Here is a 19,838-nt window from a genome sequence, read left to right as displayed (position 1 = left end):
CAGGTCAGTCTGGGACAAAGAAAGTTTTAGATCCGTGGGCATACACCATTAATCTGGGTCATACCTTCTACTGGAGACCTACATAAGGACTTTGGAAGAAGGAAGATTTGTTCTTCTTTGCCTGTTTGCACTTACTTGCCAACACATCTGTTGGAACCTACTTTTACAGAAGACAAGCTGAAACAACTAGCCTCATGGGACAGAGTACTAGATTCTCAAACTTCCTGTCCACAGCTGCCCATTGTTGGGTTAGTTGGACTGCAGACTGTAAGTCATCACAATACATTCTCTTAATATATAGAGACATTCCATAGGTTCTGTGACTCTACTGAACCCCGACTAATGCACCTGTAATACAGGCTTACAATTGAAACATTTCAGACAATCTTTCATCAGCTTGGCCAAAGAGAAGAAAAACAATGAAGACACAGGATAAAGGGCATCTGCTGTGTTTGTTTTACTTTATTGTGGTACTGGGGATGGAACTTGGGGCTTGCCTATGCTAGGCAAACACCTGGTTGGTGAGATATGTTCCAGTCTTAAAGATGATGTCTATTTCTTCACAATAACCAAAAACTTATTTTACAAATAAAGGATGTGTTTCTCTGCTTTAAAAAAGGCTGTTATCTAATGGCCTAGGCCAGAATTACTCAGTATGGGAGCCACTAGTGACTCCCAAGTCCTCAAAGCTGGCTACTCCAACGTGGAACAAAATAACATATCACATTTTTAAATACTTAGTATGAAAATAGTCTTAAAAATATTCCATGAACACCTTTTGTTGAAATGCTATTGTATGTGCATTACATTAAATAAATTGTTTATATTAGAATTCACCTCGTTTAAAAAAGTTTCCCATTACAAATGTGGACCATTTAAAACTATGAGTGCGACTGTGTTTTCTCTTAGCCCTATCCCATTTGTGCGACCGTGTGTGTCTCTGAGCCCTATCTAGGGTACTGACATTACACTATTGCTCAGATAGGTCTTTTTTTGTAGAGGATTTTAAAAGAGAAAGCAGTTACAATTTGGCTTTTATTTACCCAGAAGCCTCCATGACTGTGAGGAATCAGTGCTAACAATATTAGAACAAGATAGAAAAAGGGCAGGGAGTTGAGAAAATGGGAAACACAAGTAAATCCAGGGAAGAAATGTCAGTTTTCATGTAAAAAGCTGCTGAGCGAATGCCAGTTGGAGCCTCATATACGACATTCATTATGCAGTAGTATCTTTTTCACAAGTTCCCTAATTCTCTGTTTGTGCTATGCCATTAAAGCACAGGATAACCTAGCGTTCTCTCTCTCTCTCTCTCTCTCTCTCTCTCTCTCTCTCTCTCTCTCTCTCTCCCTCTCTCTCTCTCTTTCTCTCTCTGTACTTTCGTGCATATGCATCACTGGTGGTTTTATGTAATTGCTATCAACATGATAATGACTGCTTCATGGAAATCCTACACAAAGGCTTCTCAAATGACAAGGAACACACATCACAACAGAGGCAATCGCAGCTCTGGTGATGCTCTTGCAACAACATCACCATGGCAACTGGAATGGTCAGAGTTCACACCCCCTGTTGTTGAAGTTGACACCCTATAGTTCCTTTGCGTTCTTTGAATGGTTCCTACAGACCATCTGTCACTTGGGATTCTGCCATGGTGTATGAAAGCTGCCTATAGTATTTACCAACAGAAGATAAAGGACACAGCGGTGTTGAGCCTGAGAGCTTTCTATACAGTAATCAAAGAGATGGTAGGAACTGGAGATTGGGCAGATGGGCAGGTGGGTAAGAGCCCCGCTGTCCAAGCATGAGGACCTGAGTTCAAGTCCCAAGCACCTATGTAAAAGGCTGAATGTGGCTCCTGTGTCCCTGTAACCTCAGTGCTGTAGAGACAAGCCAAAAGGATTACTTGGGCTCGCTAGATGTCAGCATAGATCTGGGTTCATCGAGAGGTCTCGTCACAAGGTAATAAAAATAATAGAGCAGAACATGTGACATCCTCCTTTGTTCTCTGAGCATGCGTGAGAAGACAGCACATACATGTGTGCTCATACCACATGCATACGCACATAAATACACACATATGGGGGAGGGAGGACTCTTCGAGTTTTGTTTTCAATGACTTTGGCTCACTGAGAATGGTGTTAAAAGTGCAGACTATAGACGTGGCCGAGTGGTATTTAACAGGAGGACTTCTGGTGCTCGAGGGCTGGGGTGGGGATCCGAGTGGATCAAAGGTCCCAGCACCCCACATGTAGACAGTCCTGCAAGGTGAATTCTAAGTATGGTCTTGGGAGTGTGAATGTCTCAGTTTATCTTCAGGAGAGCACATGAGTGTGGGGAGTGAGCATGGACAGGAGAGGCCCTTCTCTGGCCCCTCCCACCAGGTATACTTTGAGACTTTTAGGCAACTCCAAGGAAGTAGGGCAAACTACTGAGGAATGAGATCAAATTTATCACCAGCTGAATGCCTGTGTGTCCAGAGCAGATTGCCATGATATAAAGTACATTTTGGTCTTTTCCTAATGATTTTACGAGTAGTCATGGAGGTGTTTGATGGGAAATGAAGTCTAGATGTGGCTTCTGCGTTCGTCTTGTCTAGAGCTTTCTACTTTAGAATAAGAAATAAGATTTAAGCCAGTAGGTTTTCAGGTTGCCACCCCCATGGGGTACTCTCCTTTCTGTGTTGGCACTTAACAAAAGTCAGAGAGGAAAAGGGGCATAGTTCACATCGAGGACTCTCCAAGATTGCGTCAGACCCAGGGGTTTCAAAGTCCAACACTACAGTAAAAATTAAATAAGTAAAAAAAATTATTTCATAGTGGCCACGAATGGCCCTTAAGTATAAGGTATAAGATATCATAATTTTAAAGTGAATATACTACCAACTGCATAAAAATAAGGCAGTGAGGAGGGGTGGGGAAGATGATCTCATCTCATGAGGTTTTCAGTTATTTCTCCATATGGAAATTGAGGGAAAATGACTGGAGCTGTTAAAGTGAATGATGTTACAGTTTCTGAGAATCAGACACTTCACCTAAAGACATTTTGAATACGGATATATGTGTGTGTGTGTGTTAGCTGTACATAGAGAGAGGTTTGTCAGTTGTGAAGCGCTGGGATGAATTGCTTTCGAGATAGACAGACAGACAGGCAGACAGTTAAGCGTATTGAATAACTAGTCATTTTTCTGTAACTCCTCTACTTCTAGTCTAACATTCCGAGTTACCTAGGGTGCTCTAACCTACATCTTGGCCCCACTTTCTCTCCCTTTCGTCTTCATAGTCACACGGTGGGTTGGAATTTGGCTTCTTAATTCTTTCAGGACCTCTGTGTAAGAGGGCAGAAGCATCCCTTGTAAAAGAGTCCTATCCTAGCCCTGTGAGCAGTTCAGTGGGAAGGAGACTAACCTGTCAGCTCTGCACTCTGCCCCGTGGCAGTGAGCTCACACCAACCCCAGGCAAGTTCTAAAGGGAGGGCATGGGCAGGACAGAGCCCACGTGGCGGAAGAGCTTCTTGCCGGTGCTGCTTCATTGAGAGACGTCCCTGGAGGTCAGCTGTCTGTTCAGATGTTTCGATACACGTCTCTCTGCCAGCAGGGCCCGTGGCGGATGAGGACAAGCAGCAAGATCACCAGGATCCCAGTTACCAGGCAAAACATGGTGGCAAGGATGACCCTTAGCACTTCGAAATGAGAAATGCATGTGAAATTAATACGTTAAAAACACGTGAAGATCATAACAACAAACTCTAAAGACGACGAAAATCATATACCATTGTTGACTTTTGGCCTTAATTTAAAAATTAAAAAGATGCTTATTGCATGTACAAAAATATAGTTTATATAACGTTTGCCTTCTTTGTCCTGTTTTTGATTGTTTCTTTGTTTGTTTGTTTTTGGAGACAGGGTCTCACATAGCCCAGAGGGGCCAAAGATGAGCTAGCTTCAACTCTTGATCCTCCTGCCTCAACCTCCCAAGTGCTGGGATTATGGGTGTGTGCCATCCTGTCCAGCTTTCTTACTTTCATTGTAAATTCTGGAGGAATTTCTGAAGGAGCCTTGGATTCAGTAAAGTGTGGTGAACAGATTGGCAGGGCTAGAGGTCAGCAGGTGACCCCTAGTTTCAACATGACCTTTGACATTTGGCCTCAGCTTTCCACTTCAGAGGGAAGGGAACTGACTAAAGTATCTCCAAGGTCATTTCATAATGATAACTTCCTTCATGCCTCCCTCCCTTTTCTTCTTCCTTCTCCCCCACCCCTTTCCTTCCCCTGACCTCCACGGAGTGGACTCAAATTTGCAATCCTACTGCCTCAGCTTCCTCACTGAATTTTATGCATTTTTATATGGAATTATCAATTGAATCTGTTCACAAGTTCAAAGAAAATCTGAATTATTCAAGCAATTGACTAAAAGAGGTGGAATCATTCCATTTTTAAAAACTGATTTTTCAAAAACCATGTTTTATGGAGAAACTGAGCATAGGTTGACTGTAGGAAGCATCCCCCCCTTTTTTTGCATAAGCATGCAGAAGTGTGAGTCCATAATTATTGAAAAGGATCCCTTGATAGATAATGGTCCCGATGGCTCATCTGCAGACACTAGTGCTTTAGGAATACAGATGAACATCGCTGATTTAGGCTACCCTTATCCCAGAGGGAGGAAAGGAAGCAGAGATTGTTTGGTTAAGTCTCAGCAGTTAATTTTATTGTCCTAGAAACACAGGATCTTATCAGTCTCATGAGTTCAAATCCATCTACATGCGTATGACTTCATAATCTACCCTTACCTCCAGCTACGACTTTTTGCGTAAGCTTGACTTGGATTCAGCAAGTATTTGGAATGTAGTAAGTCCCCCTTACATATGGAATCACCTTTTGTCAGTTACCCGGGTCAACCATTGTATGAATATATTAATGGAAAATTCCAGAAATAAATGACTCATAAATTTTAAATGCTACCTTTCTGAGAAGTATGATGGTATCTCCTGCTGTCCCATCCCACCAGTGATATGAAGCAAGTCATCCTTTGTCAGTCAAGTCTATGCTGCACGTCCTGCCCACCAGTCATACCATGGCACTGTGCTCACGAGGCATTTGTCGTGTATTTCAGTGCCTGCGCTCAAGTGACCCTTATTTTACTCAATAATAGTTAAAGACACAAGAGTTGTAATGCCGGAAAGTGGATCCACAAAGGGAAGCTATAGTATACACCCTTCATTGGATTCATTAGTCTGTAATTCATTTAAATAATTGTTCTATTTTTTTTTTTTTTTGCTTTGTTTTTGACACCATGTCTCGTGTGGCCCAGGTGGTAGGAACTTGCTATGTAGCAGCCAAGGAAGAAGATCTTTTTTTTTTTTTTTTTCTGGTTTTTTGGTTTTTTGAGACAGGGTTTCTCTGTGTAGCCCTGGCTGTCCTGGACCTCACTCTGTAGACCACGCTGGCCTCGAACTCAGAAATCCGCCTGCCTCTGCCTCCCAAGTGCTGGGATTACCACCACGTGCACTACCATGGCCCGGCTCAAGGAAGATCTTAAACTTCTGATCCTCCTGCCTCCATCTTCCAAGTCCTGAGATGATAGAGTACATCATCTCACTGGGTTTTCTGAGGTCCTGGGGATTCAACCCTTGAGTGTGCTAAGCAGGTGAGTGTTCTAGACATCTTCAATCTTCTTGCATTTTTTTATCAGCTGTTCTGGTTCATATCTACCATGCCTAATCTTAACATAGGTGTATATGTACAGGGAGAAGCATTGTTATGAACAGGTTGAATATTCTCTGCTATGTCAAGCATCTGCTGGGGTCTTGGTACATGGGCCCTCGGATAACAGAGGCTACGGATTCCTTTGGACATCTGATAGGCATTTCAATCTTAAGCTCGGAAGAGAATACCCAAGCCCCCTCCACTTAGATCTGTTTTCCTCAGTTACCCTCCTCTTGGATGATGAAAACGTCCTTCTGTTGGCTCAGGGGGAGTAAAATGAGTCTTCTGTGATTCATTTATTTTCCAAATAATCTACACCAGACCTGTCAGGAAAGCCTGTCAGTTATACGGGAATGTGGGGGGGTGGGGTGGGGGAAGGATCCAGAAACCACCAGCTCTCTCCATCTCTGCCACCATCTGCTTTGAGTTTGAGCTGCTCCTGTTTGCCAGGACCACAGTAATGACTCTTTACCAATCCCCAGCTTCTATGCTTGCTTCACAGCCTGTTTTAAACACAGCGGCCAAATGCCTACAAGTCAAACCCTGTCATTCAGCTCCTCCAGCAAAGTCTGCTGTGGGTGGATGCTTGCGACCATCCCAGCAGAAGCTGAGGTCCTGATGGTGACGCTTCCAGCCACACCGCCCTTCCAGCTTTTCTTCAAACATCCCTTAGCATCCCGGCTTGGTGCCACAGCTTCAGCTTTTGGCATTGCTGGGATGTCCGTCCTACAGGCCCCCAGCTGGGGGACTCCTTTCCTGTCTTTGCACTTCTTTTCCAATGCAGTCTTCCCAGTTCAACGTTCATATAGCACCCGCCACTTTCTTTCACCAACAAGCTCTTATAATCTGAATCTTTCAAAAACTCTTACAACAGTTATTATGTATCAATTGTCTCTCATTTCTTCTAATTGACTATGCATTTTAGGGTACAAGAACTGTGTCTATGGGTATCTATGGATCATAGACCAGTACCTGGGACATAAGTGTGAATATACTAATACTGAAAGGAGAGACTAAACTAAGGGTATGGCCTAACTGGTAGAGTGCTTGGCTATCATAAGCAAAGGCCTGGGTTTGAATCCCAATACTGCATACATTGGGGAGGGGTAGAGATGCACCCATAATCTCATAGTCAGGAGGTGGGGCCAGGAGGGTCAGAAGGTCAAGGACATTCATCAGTTACATAGGGAATTTGAGGCCACCCTGAGATATATGAAACCATGTCTCAGACACAAACAACCTCCCCTTCCCTGCAAACAACCAAAAAATAATGACTTAGGACTCATTAAACTGTCAACTTTTAGTTCAGCAGTAAATCAGGATGCTTTCTCGTGCCATGAAAAAAATCTAATTTTAGGAAAGTTAAATCCTAACAGACAGAACTCTCCACGGAGCTGGGAGGAAGCTGGAGTTAACCAAGTAGAATGGAAGAACAGAAAGAAGAGACTGGGTGGAAATAAGGAAGAGAGACAGATACTAATGATGTGTACCTCACTACATGAACGCATGTGCACACATGTGTGTGTGTGCGTGCACACACACACCTTAAGATCTTAAAAGACTCTATTTTCATGGGGCTGGGAATGATGACACAAGCCTGTAGTCCTATCATTTGGAATGCTAACTTTAGAAGGGTTTTTAGCTCCTGTCCAGCCTGGCTATAATAGTCAGTCCCTGAAAAAGGTGAATTAATTTTCATGGTTGATTTTCTGACTTTAGAAATTTAACTTTTAATTAGCCCATTAATGTTGCTAGGCTACCCTAGCAGCGCCACGAAATGAACATCCCCAGACTTTCATGAGGTGACTGCACATCCTATGCCAGGCAGGCTTTGGGAGGTACTAAGACACCGTAAGCTCTGCTCCCGAGAAACCCAGTATGTAACAGGAGAACCAGATAGACAATTATGTGATAGTGTGACACATTGAAATGGAGATTTCACCAATGCCATTCCAACAGAGAAAAGTGTACTGGGGAGAGTATGTTGAATTTGTAAAAAGGGAAACAAATGGAAAGTTTGAGATTTGAGATGGCCTGTAAGAGAAATAGGATTTCACATGAGACAGAAATTGTCACACAGGGTATGTTTGGGACTTGGTGAGTGATTATGTATTGGTGGCACACAGGAGTCAGGGTTAAGACTAGATGTGCATACTGGGGCCCGGTTTTTACGCTTCAGGTTTAGTCTTGTTCTGAAGCACACAAAAATAATTAGCAATTAAGATGCCTGGAAGCTGGATGCTCTAGTCTGTGTTTAAGAAAATTAACGAGGGATGTCAAGATGGTGAAGAACTGGCAGACTTCGTAAGGAGCTATTGAAAGCTCAGGCAAGATACCTGAGGCTCAGAACTGGAGGTGCAGATGTGGTGGGGATACACAGAAGGGAACTAGTATGCTGATCAATCTTGTGACTGAGTTGACTAGTATTGGGGACAGACTAGGCACCCTGGTCAAGGGGAAGAAGACACTGGTGAGGTACTCTCCTGGGTTTGTGCTGTGATTGGAGATGGACACCACAAAAAGGACTGGTACAGACGCTGGGAGGAAATGACCTTTATTTTCAAAGTGGGTGGAGATGAGCTCTTCTGTGGCTAGATATGACCAAGAGGGAGCTGCAAATGACCGCTCTGATTCTTCACTTAGATGTGGTAGTAAGGATTGTAGACGTGGAGGACGGAGGCTGTGGGCAAGCATGGGATGAGGCTAGCAGCCCCAGGATCTTGAAATGTGATTATTTAAAGGGCTGGTGGAAAGGATCTAAAAAGAAGCTAGACAAGGGACTCGAGAGGACAAATAAACACCAACCAAAATCCAACCCACCACACCAAAGACAGACAGACAGACAGACAAAAACCCTCAGGAAAGACACCCAGCTTTGTCCCTCATCATTCCATCTTTCAATACTGAGTCTTGAACCCAGGGCCTTATACATGCTAGCCAAGCGTTCTGCCAATGAGGCGCATTTCCTCCCTTGAACTCAAGATCGTCCTGCCTCCAAGGGTTGAGATTTCAGGCATGCACCACCACACCAGCCTTTCTGTGAAACTTTACATTTTTTTAAATTAAAAATTATCTCTTCATTTGAACTAAAGACAACTTTAGAAATTTGGCAGTGATTCGTTCTAGAGGCTGAAAAATGACAGTGATCAGTGTTTCTTATTGCAAAGGGTTCTGGCGCAAGCAAGGGCTGCAAAAGAGACCCCATCACATGGAACTGCACAAAAGCTGCTAAAGGAAAAGTGCCAGGCACAGTCTCTCTTCAGCTGCATATACAGCCAAGGATGGCCTTGAATTCCTCCCTCCCATGTGCTGGGATTACAGGCGTGTTCCATCACACCTAGTATTTTTGCCATTCTGGGAATCAAACCAAGGTATTCCTGCATGCTGTATCAGCGCCCTACCACCTGAACTATACCCCTAGCCTGCTCTTTCTCTCTCTCGTTCTAGGCCTTGGTCACTATAGTAGCCTCTGATTCTCCATGACCTGAGCTCCTTCCTATCCCATCCAGTCTTTCCCTGTAGCTAGGGTCTTTCCAAAACAAGAAACCAAGGGCAGCATCAGTCCTCTGCCCCAAACCTTTCAGTGACTAAAACAGTACAGTTTGATCTAGGAAGCACCCCACACCCACCTCTTCCTAAAATGTCCCATGCTGTCTTCAGTTTTCCGACCTCCGTACTTTCTCTCTCCCCTTTCTTTAGAGCATTATCCTTCCTGCCAGCTCCTGACTGGTTCTTCTCTCCCTCAGGCTTCTGCTTAAACATGACCCCATTGGAGAAACCTCCTGGGCTCCTTAGACATAGCTAATTGCTTTCTTTGATGTGCCTTCAGTGTCCTGCCTTCAGTGTCGCCTGTGTGTCCTTCCTCATGGTGCTCCTGTATGGCTAGGGCCTGTTTCTTAACTCTTTCCCTTCTTGCCCTGTCTGTCTTGGGTGTAGACTTAGTTGGCAGGGCACAGGCTAGATCATCATTGCCAATGCCACAGTTGCTCCATTGAGGGCAGAAATAGACATGGGGTTGAATTACTGCATACCAAGAAATTTTGCAAGTGCCAAGACCTTCAATGATGGACATGTCCTGGGAAATTGAAGACAATGGCCACAGGGTGAGACAAAAGTGTTTTAATCAGTTGGCCTTGTCTTGAGGGAAGAATGATGCTGAGGGGGCAGGGACACAATGGAGCAGGGGCTCTTAACTATGACTGTGCAAAACAGATGCTAAGTGACAAAGGGTGGCTTTGCAAATGCAGCCAATGACTGTGTCTTTACAAAGCAGTCACACTTGAGATGCATTCATAGCTTGTTAACTATTACTGACCAACTAACTTAAAGTTCCATTGAGGAGGTCTGGTTGAATCTGGAGGGTCGAACAATTCTTATCCAGTCTGCAAACATCAATTGCAGGGTTGTTGGCACTTCATACACATAGCATACATCTATATAATTTTTGTCTTGCATTAGGTATTGGCTTTCTCAGAACATGTGTTCTGTATTCTGCTGCCGGACCTCCAACCCCTCCACCCCAAGGCCACAATTCGGCTGTTAGAGCTATTTGTCAAATTGATCTTGAACTGCTCTACCTTTTATTTGCTAAATCATGTCCTAAAATTGCTGCTTTCATTAAAATTGTACCCACCCTTACCACCTTCCATACTTAGCCTCCGCCATACAGTAGCTATGCTAAGGCAAGTGCTCACCCAACCAAGAGGTCACTTCCCATATCTGGAATGTCTTAATTTCCACCGCCTCTAGCATCACCCACTGAGTCTTTATTGAACAGTGGTGGAATCTAGTCCTTTTTCATTAGGAAGTTCATGTATAGAGTTTTATTGTATCAGAGGCCATCTTGTCTCACAGACTCCTAACAAGCTTTCTGCTAGCTAGAACCAACAGGCAACTTGAATTGGAAGCAACCCCTCTCTGGTTTGTGTCACTTGCTGATGATGTCTGTAAGGAGCAGCTGCGACCAATGACAAGCCACCAGAGAGAAGTTGTGGGAGTCAGTGTCAGGAAGAGACACACACAAGTCACCCTTGGATCTGCACTGGATACTACAGCACAGTAGTCACTGCGTCTTCCCCTGGTTGATACAATCTGATCACAGTCACAGTTCTCTTCCCTTGGGTATTGAATGGCCAAGGCAGCTGTGTTGAGGGGGTGGGGGATTCTGCAAAGAAGTTGCAGATAGGCTTAACAAGATGAGACAGACTAGCTAGGGGATAAAGCACAAAGCAGGCTACACAGGACTCCCAGCTGCTGGGTATGATATCATGCCTAATCAAGATCAGAGGGAGGTCAGAAGGAAAGATAACTAATTATACACCAGTGAGAAAATATTTATTGAGCACCAAACAATGCCCTGTACTGGCTCTCTGAGGTATTGAGGACACAACAGATAAAATTCTTCATTTGTAGAACTGATATTTTATCTTATAATTCTTACATCCTATAATTCTTGTTCACACCTTAACCCATATAATTGCAAAACATCTTCTTGTTCTGAGTAAGACATATCACTTCTGTAATACATTGTAAACGTCCTAAGGATGCTTTCTTGCCAAATTCCGTCTTGGGTAGAGGAGGTAGAGCTAGCTACTGCTTACCCTTTATCTGAAGAAATTCAAACCATATTGTAAACCATATATAAAAAATTTAACTTAAAAACCCAGGTGAGTAATTTTATATTATATTAACAGGTACCTCTGTAACACCCGTCCCTTCCCTCTAAGTAAAAAGTGAGCCCTCATGTCTGATTACAGGAATTTTATTCTAAAGAAATAAACACAAGCTTTTCAAAGTTCATTATTAAACTATCTCCCTTTGAACTTCCTAATCGAGATGCTTTTATTCACCGCCATTCACTTGCCTTACTGCTGGAAGAGTTATTTACACGGGGAAGAAGTAACAGAGAGAAGCTTGTCAACCCATGTCTTGACTAACCCAAGACGGAGTGGCCATGGTCTGGGACTGGCTTCCAGTGGAGGCCGCCATCTTGCCTTTATCCACCTTAGAATCACAACTGTGTTCTGCCGTGTGGCTAGTTGGGCTCTAATGAACATCATCTGGGCACAGCTTCTTTGTGCATACGGAGCAGGGGCAGTAGACCTTGTACTTGGCTTCTGGCTTCTGAAGGTGCCAGTATCAAATCCTTGAACATGTTTGTCCCTGGGCACAGCTTCTTTGTGCATATGGAGCAGGGGCAGTTGACCTTGTACTTGGCTTCTGGCTTCTGAAGGTGCCAGTATCAAATCCTTGAACATGTTTGTCCCCTGAGCAGATTCTGTAGCCACACTCAATGTACCAATAAGTTTTGGACTTGGAAGAATCTAGAATATTCTCATTGTTTCAGTGGTGTGTGTGTGTGTGTGTGTGTGTCCTCATATCTCCTTTATATCAGCTTTAGATTCTGCATCTCAGGCAATGGGGTTTTGGGAGACTCTTGGCAAAGCACTCTGACTTCTGAGGCGCTGTCTGGATATCTTGCTCTAGTCAGGTTATTTTATTGACTACCAAGCACCTTCCAGGAGCTGCTGTATGGATGCCATATATGGAGTTTCCTGGAAAGCTTGGTTTTTAGTGTATTTGAAAGGAATATGAATGGACACAGAGAGGCTTTTATTTTTCAGTTCTGCTCCCCAGCGTGTTTTAACATACACATAAAATCTGATCGTTCTAAGCTGGGGATAGAAAGCTCCTCCCGGTGTCCTCCTGTCTCATCTTTTGCCTTATGAGAGAAGGCAGGAACAGGTGAGCGCTGCCGTCGGGTAATCAGTCCTTTGCACATCAGCCTGGGATAAGTGTCTTCTTTCTCATGCTGGTAAGCTAACTGGTGGGCTTCATTTGAAACTTGTTTTACATCAGACATTTCCAGGGCAGCTTTAATTCCATCCTGCTCAAGCAAACACTTTGAGTCCTTCAACAATGGAGTTCTTTGTGCTAATCATGGATTCCCATGGCAGCCCCACAACTTTGACCTAACTCTGATTCCTGATTACACTGGCAACTGGTTTTCTTTTACAGCAACACTGAAAGAAACACCAAGTTCGGGATTACGGCAGGTGGGAGTAAGGTTAGACAGGAGTTGCTCACAGCGGGAGATTCCTAAAATATACGGTTGTCAACCCAAACCCATTTCCTTCCAAGCTGGGGACAGAGGCTACAGAACTTTCTTGAAACCCCAGTTGCTTGAGAAGGCACCGCACCCTGCACTTCCTGCTGAGCTCCACAAGCTCACCAATCCAAAGCATTTTCAGTACCTTGGTGGTTGCTTGTGCCCATACACTCCGTGGTCCAGTCCTGGGGGATCACGGGGTCCAGTAGCTCTGCAAACTTCTCCAGAGGGCAGCTGTGGGTGCAGCCGGGCAGTGTGAGTGGGTAGGGCTCATTCTGGGTCTCATTCCGGTAGTACATCTCCACAAAGTGGCCCCTGGTGCGACAGGCAGAGGACACAGATGTTAGTCCTGCGATGCTAAGTTGTCCTGTAAAATTTCTTTCCACTCAGCTGTAACATATCCCCAAGGACCAGTGGGAGAGCTCGTGAGGAAGAAGGGATTCCAGCCAGTTTGTGTGGGGTTGGAGGGGGCGGGGGACATAGAGATTAAGACAGGTGCGACAGGCTTAGGGAGTGGGAATTGGGAGGGCCGCCTTGTTAGATAAACAGGGCACAGAGGATAAGGACCTGCATCCTTCATCAGAGAAGATGCTGATTAGTAGAGCTGGGTGTGGCTTAGAATAAGAATGAGGATCTACTGGTGGTTGTTTTTTTTTTTGAGACTTATTTTATTTTATATGCGTGCATGCTTATGAGTGTATACCATGTGTATGTGGATGTCCACAGAGAAAAGAAGATGGCTCAGCTCTCCTGGAGCTGGAATTATAGGCAGTTGTGGGCTGTCTGATTTGGAGCTGAGAACCAAACTCAAGTCTTCTGTAAGAGCTGTATGTGCTCCTCACTGCAGAGATATCTCTCAGGACAGATTTTGTTTCATTCATTCATTCACTCATTCATTAATTCATGAGTACCCCATAAGTTCTTGTTGACTCTGCACTTAATCCTTGGTGTAGCTTTCTTCACTTCTGTACTGAGGGAATGAACTGTCCTAATTTTTTAGCTTTCATGTATTAAACTGGCCTCATTTAAGGTTCTAAGCAACAAGGTGGAGGCTTCATCTAAGACAGGTATTCTCAACGCGTGGGCTGGGACCCCTCTGTGGTTGATCTACCCTTTCATAGGGGCTGTCTAGGAACGCTTAAATCACTATTTAAACAGTAGCAACATTACAGTTATGAAGTATCAACAAAAATAATTTTATGGCTGGGGGTCACCACAACATGATGAATGGTATGAAAGGGTCTCAGCGTTAGGAAGGCTGAGAACCACTGCTCCAGAGGACAGAGGTCAGCTTAAGAGATAGGGAAGGGGCTTTCTTCACCCTTGTTCCCATTTGATCTCTGGGTAAGGAGACTGTTTATCTTTGCAAACAAGAGAAATGTTTGCTTTCCAGTTTCCCGCTAATAACAAACTATAGAAATGGGTAAAGTATCACTCATTTCCAAAGAGAAGGAAATGTGGGGGTCTGCCAAGATGCTGGGATTCACTTCCATATTCTGTGCCTTCAGTGATTTTCATTTACTCCTCCCTTCTTTCTCTCCTCTCTGGGATTATTTCAGTATTTAGAATATGTCCTCTCCCTTAGCCATAGACACAGAAGTGAACAATGAAGACAACTGCGGGTAGGCCAAGGTGGCAGTCAAAGTTCTCTCAGAGACAAACTGGATATGGATTCAATTCCTGAGTTGTTCTAAGTAGGACTCTCCCAAAATCTTACTTCTAAAACCAAACAGCCTGAAGGTTGAATGGCCCTGCACCAATCTGTTGTGGAAGTAACTTGCCAATGAAAGATGATCTGTCCCATTGAAATGACCCCAAGTTTCAACCTGTTAGACGTCATTATATGCAAGCCTTTAAAGCAGCACTTTAAAGAATGAACACAGTCCTGCAAATGTTCATTCATGAAATATATTTTTGTTTGTGTGCACATGCAAGTGATGGCACGTGTGTGTGCACACACACACCTATGTATTCATGGGTGAAGACCAGCAGCATCTCCCTCCATTGCTTTGTCCCTTAATTTGGAGGCAGGGTCAGTGGTGGGTGTGGAGCTGGCTGTTTGTCACAGTGTCTGGCTGTTTATTGCCAGGATCTGCCTGTGTTTGACACTCAGTACTGGGGCTGTAAGATGCACACATACACAGTTTTAATGTGGGTGCTGGGATCTGAACTCAAGTCCTCATATCTGCATAGCAAGCACTGCACCCACTGAGCCATTTCTCTATCCCTTAAGATACTTAAAAAAATAAAACAACTCCCCAATATGGCATGAGTTGGTACTTATATCTTGGAGTGACATTTTCAGTTATAGCAGCCCCCTTTTTTTCCCCTTAAGTAGCTTTGATGACCAATAGGCCACCAAAATCATGATTTTCTTCCCAAAGACTAGAATTATTGTCCAGAAGTGACTGCATTTTGAAGACTCCCTTGCAGCTCGGTGGGATCAAGTGTGTCGTTTTAACCAATAAAGTATGAACAAAAGGTCTTGTTTCTTGGAGCTGGGGGACTTGATACAATCACCTTTTTCACTGCCTAAAGGTGGGCGGCTCTCCAAGCTGTAGGTCAAAAACCCATGTCTGATCGTCATCATATGCTGTCACACGGAGCAGCTATACCCTGCGCTGGAGGCTTAGATGCACAAGAGCTTAATTTCCATTGTGTGAAGCCTCTGAGAGCATGATCTTCACTGATGCAGAAGAGAAAGTTAATTTTGAGAATTAATATATCTGCAGAGTAATATCGAAACTGGCTCTCATGGCAAAGATACCTATGAAAGGCACGCAAAAATGGATAAAACTGTGGCACAAAACTTGAAAATGAACAAATACAGCATTTTAGCACAGCGAATCACTTTACATCACGTACAGTTTTAAGCTTAGATGCCAAATCAGAGAGAAATCCTTGAAGTGGATTAGGGGTGGCACTGAGGCTTATAATCCCACCACACAGACCTAAAAGAGGACTTACAAGCTGATGTCCTGCTTGGGTTACATTGCAAGATCCTGTTTCTAAAACAACACATCCTTTAAGTACAAAGGAGCCGTGTCACCTACGATTTCAACAGCTTACTTATTAAGAACGGCTAGGAACTGAAAACAGCTTCCCTTTGTGTTACTATCTTCTCTTATTTCAGGAGAAAGTCTAGGATGACTTTGGAGTGAGGATCAGGTAATAAACGACTAAAGCCTATGATAGCATAGGTTCCTCCTTGTTCTAACTTAGAGCAAGCAATCAATTTTAACCTTTGATTCTTCCATGGAGTACAGAGAAAGTTATTCTCATGTAACAACCAGGTTAACCCATGTGTATGTGTGTGACAAAGTCTGTGTGTTCTAGATTTTTGGTGGAAATGTTAGTAACAGGGACTTGATTGAGGCCACGAGAGAAAGCAACCCAGTGAGAATGAACTATAGCACCCCGGTAATGTTTATGACTGCACACTCCCAGTACACAGACTCAGGACCGCTCACCCTCCTTAGTAAAGCAAGGTCAGGCCTGCAGACCCAATAAATCAAGCTTAGAAGTGCACACCCCAGTCAGCCAGCCCAGGACTTCACACCCCAGCAAGCTCAGAACTGTGGTGCAGACACCAGAAGAGGGCTGAGGAAAGTTGATGATGTCTCTGGTCTTAGATCTGAGAGACAGACTACTCCTAGACCCGATGCTAGGATTTTAGTTAGATTTCTCTACTACATGCCCAGAGTGGCCTTCAAACTCTTGTGTTAATGAGAGAACATTTGTTTCCAAACTCTCATTGATCTATTTGCTAGTTTCCACTGTGGGGTCTTCTCTCGACTGACTTGAGGTGTTTGAGAGCAAGAATATCTAAAGTAGACATTTCAGCTCTACTTTTTCATGCCTGGTGCCCAGTCAGAGGTTCAGGAAAGAGTGTCTACCTTCTCCTGACCACGATGGACCTACTTTCTTTGTAAAGAGTTAAGAAACTGGCTGAGGATGAAGTCTGGGTGGTGTTTTAATATTTCCTTACAGGAATGAGTCTCCCTGCTAAGAGACTCTGAACAGCCTGCAAATCTATCAAGAGAAGAGGTGTGTGGACCAATCATAGCACATCTCCTATGCAAATGAAGCTGTGGATTTGGACCAATCAGAGTACACACCTCATGTGAAAATGAGAGTTGTGTTTCAACAGTTAGTTCTGCCTTGCTAGCAGAAGTCACAGCGATCACTCTGCTATGCCACCAGGGGAGGGGCTCTGCCTTTGGCCTAGGTTGAAGTGGTAGTAAGTTCACATCTAGCCAAGCCTTGTGTTAGCAAAATGTCTTGTATAAACTATGTGAAACTGTCCTTGCTGGCACGGAACCTGAGGAGCTGGCACAGCAGCTGTGACCATTATACGTCTTTCAAGGTAGTAATAGAATGTTCAAAATGGCAGAAGTCCCTCAGTCCCAGATACACTAGGACATTTGAAGTCTCTAACCTGACTTTAATTTGCTCTTTCCTCTTTCAGAGGCCAAGCTGGTCACTGGTGGAGGGTCACACCAGGCCACCGTGGGTTAATACTGCTTAGCAGTAGGGCTTTAAGATTATGGGCTGGTGGATATGAGTCACAAGAACTGCTGTTTGCACTGTTTAATTGAAAGATATTTTACATACGCATCAAACATCTTTCTTTCCCTCTTGGTGTCTTGTACCAGACAGTTTCCTCACCCAAGGAAAGAAATGTAATGTCTGCCTACTCATTATATTGCCTTCATTTAAAAAAATTAATTTCTTTCACTTTGAATGTTTCTCTCAATCCATCTTCTGTGGTTACATTATTTCCCAATAAAAGGCTTACGGAATTGAAAGAGCCAAAACTATTGTTATCACTATCCCTGCCCTCTGAGTATAAAACCAAATCGAGACCGACACGATGGCCTTAAGTCAACACGACCCCATAATAGGAGGCTGGCACAGTAGCACATGCCTGTGACTCCAGAACTCTGAGGCTGAGGTGGGAGCATCAACACCAGTTTGTACATTTATAAAATTCTCCGAGGATTAATTAAAAAAAATAAGGATAAAAAATATAAAGAAAAAATTAAAAAAATAAAGGATAATAATAAAAAAATCTCGCCTGGCAGTGGTGGCACATGCCTGTAATCCCAGCACTTGGGAGGCAGAGGCAGACAGATCTCTGAGTTTTGAGACCAGCCTGGTCTACAGAGTAAGTTCCAGGACAGCCAGGGCTACACAGAGAAACCCTGTCTCGAAAAACAAAAAACAAACAAACAAACAAAAATCTCTATGAGTTCCAGCCAGCCAGCCTGGTTTGCATAATGAGTTCCAGGATAGCCAAGGATGCATAGTAGGACCCCATCTCAAACACAAGCAAACAGACCCAGGCTGAAAAGAGCAAGGCAGGCACTTACCCATCATCATGGTACAATTCCATTATGTGGCAAGAAGCATAGGGAGGTAGAAGTCCATTATAAACATCTAGCGCCATCTGCAGGCCACTCACAGTAGTGTCGTGCTATAGAGATTGAAAACAAGTAATTTTAGGGTTTGCTTCCTGATTTAGATTTACAGGCTGTGTAGGATACAGTGACGATTCCCGATTCCTCCATACTCTCAATGACAATATGGAAGAGGGAAAGAAGCTTTCCTGTGAGCCTCTCTGTGTGTCTGGGCAGGAGGATTTACTCATCTATTGTTTTTGTTTAAAAGATGAAAAAATTGAGACCCAGAGAAATTAGGCACCTTGCTTAATTTCATACGTAGAATAAATGTGAAGCAAATCTTCTTATTTTAAGTCCCACACCTGTGGAGGGTCTCCCTGCTTCTGCATGAGATACTGATTTTTTTCAACATACTAAAAAAAGTCTGGGGCACGTGCTAAGTTCCATTTCCCACGTCTTTGTGACATCTTTGAATTTTAAAGTTGAAGAAGAGGCGAGGAGACCGAGGATGTGTAGGGAGGTTAAAGATTCAGGGAAGTGGAGAGTGTAAGATTTGAAAAGCAAATGATGAACGCAATGGTTATTTACCCCAGAGTGGCTTTTAGTCTTTTGACATGGATGAGCTATGTAATCTTAGGTAAACTGTACCTTCTGTTTCTATAAAATGGGAGAACATTTGAACTGTCTGGGGCTGGGGCTCTACCTCAGCTGGTACAATGCACAGATCCCTGGGTTCAGTCCCAGTATTGGGGAAGGGGACACACACACACACTTATTGCATACACCCAGGTGCCCAAGCTGTATGGCAGTGCACAACACACACACACACACACACACACACACACACACACACACACACATACTTATTGCATACACCCAGGTGCCCAAGCTGTATGGCAGTGCACACATATTCAAAATGAGTTAGAACCAATCTCGTGAGAAAAGAGGACACATGGCTAAGACTTTGTAGGATCCACACAAATTAGGACTGGAACCCTAGTAAGAAACTTTGCACAGCTGGTGGCATTGTCTGATCTCAGCCCACCTCTCTCTCCTCCCTCCCTTCCCCCTCTCTTCTCTCATCTCTCTTGTGTGTGTGTGTGTGTGTCTCCCTCTCCCTCTCCCTCTCTCTCTCTATCCCTTTCCCTTCCTCCCTCTCTCTCTCTCTCTCTCTCTCTCTCTCTCTCTCTCTCTCTCTCTCCTCTCTCTCTCTTTCTTGCTTCCCTTTATGTACGGGCCGTTTCTCTAGTCCCTGATGGTAATATAACTTCCCCACATCTTCAGGCACCTTTCCTTTTCTCCAGCCAAACCATAGCTTTCTGCATAACCCAGCTGACCCTTCTCTTTCCCATTGCCACCCTAGTTTTGTGCCGCACCCCCATTTCACCTCTCAGCACGCAAATAGTCTACACCATATGCCAACTTTAGCTTCCGGTCCCCTACAGGAGGATGCACACCCACAGCGCTGCTCCCACTTGCCCTCCCTGGACCAGTCTTCCCCAGGGAACACCTTTCTGTGGCTTTTCACACATGACTACAGCTGGCGTGGAGGACAAGATGGCCCTTAAGAGCCTTCTAGCTTGACAGCCTGCATTGCTTGAAGGCTGTCTAACGAAATAGTTAAGAAG

The 19,838-nt window shown here is 44.1% G+C and overlaps 1 protein-coding gene across 2 annotated transcripts in view; it reads right to left on the bottom strand.

The window, feature by feature from the left end:
- Positions 1-433: 433 nt before the first annotated feature.
- The window catches only part of Acp3 (acid phosphatase 3), a 49,804-nt gene continuing 30,399 nt past the window's right edge, over positions 434-19,838 (bottom strand). The window contains exons 10-12 of one of the 2 annotated variants that reach the window (XM_052187466.1): positions 18,181-18,284; positions 12,954-13,123; positions 434-3,678 (exon numbers count right to left, since the gene is read on the bottom strand). In XM_052187466.1, coding sequence (XP_052043426.1) covers positions 3,560-3,678; positions 12,954-13,123; positions 18,181-18,284 — 393 coding nt within the window. In that variant the 3' untranslated portion in view covers positions 434-3,559. Of the gene's footprint in view, positions 3,679-11,021; positions 12,723-12,953; positions 13,124-18,180; positions 18,285-19,838 lie in introns of those variants that run through there. The other variant, XM_052187467.1, reaches the window with a different exon arrangement.

The sequence above is a fragment of the Apodemus sylvaticus genome, chromosome 7 (assembly GCF_947179515.1).
Source record: "Apodemus sylvaticus chromosome 7, mApoSyl1.1, whole genome shotgun sequence".
Lineage (NCBI taxonomy): Eukaryota > Metazoa > Chordata > Mammalia > Rodentia > Muridae > Apodemus > Apodemus sylvaticus.
This window is presented reverse-complemented; position numbering and strand designations above follow the sequence as displayed.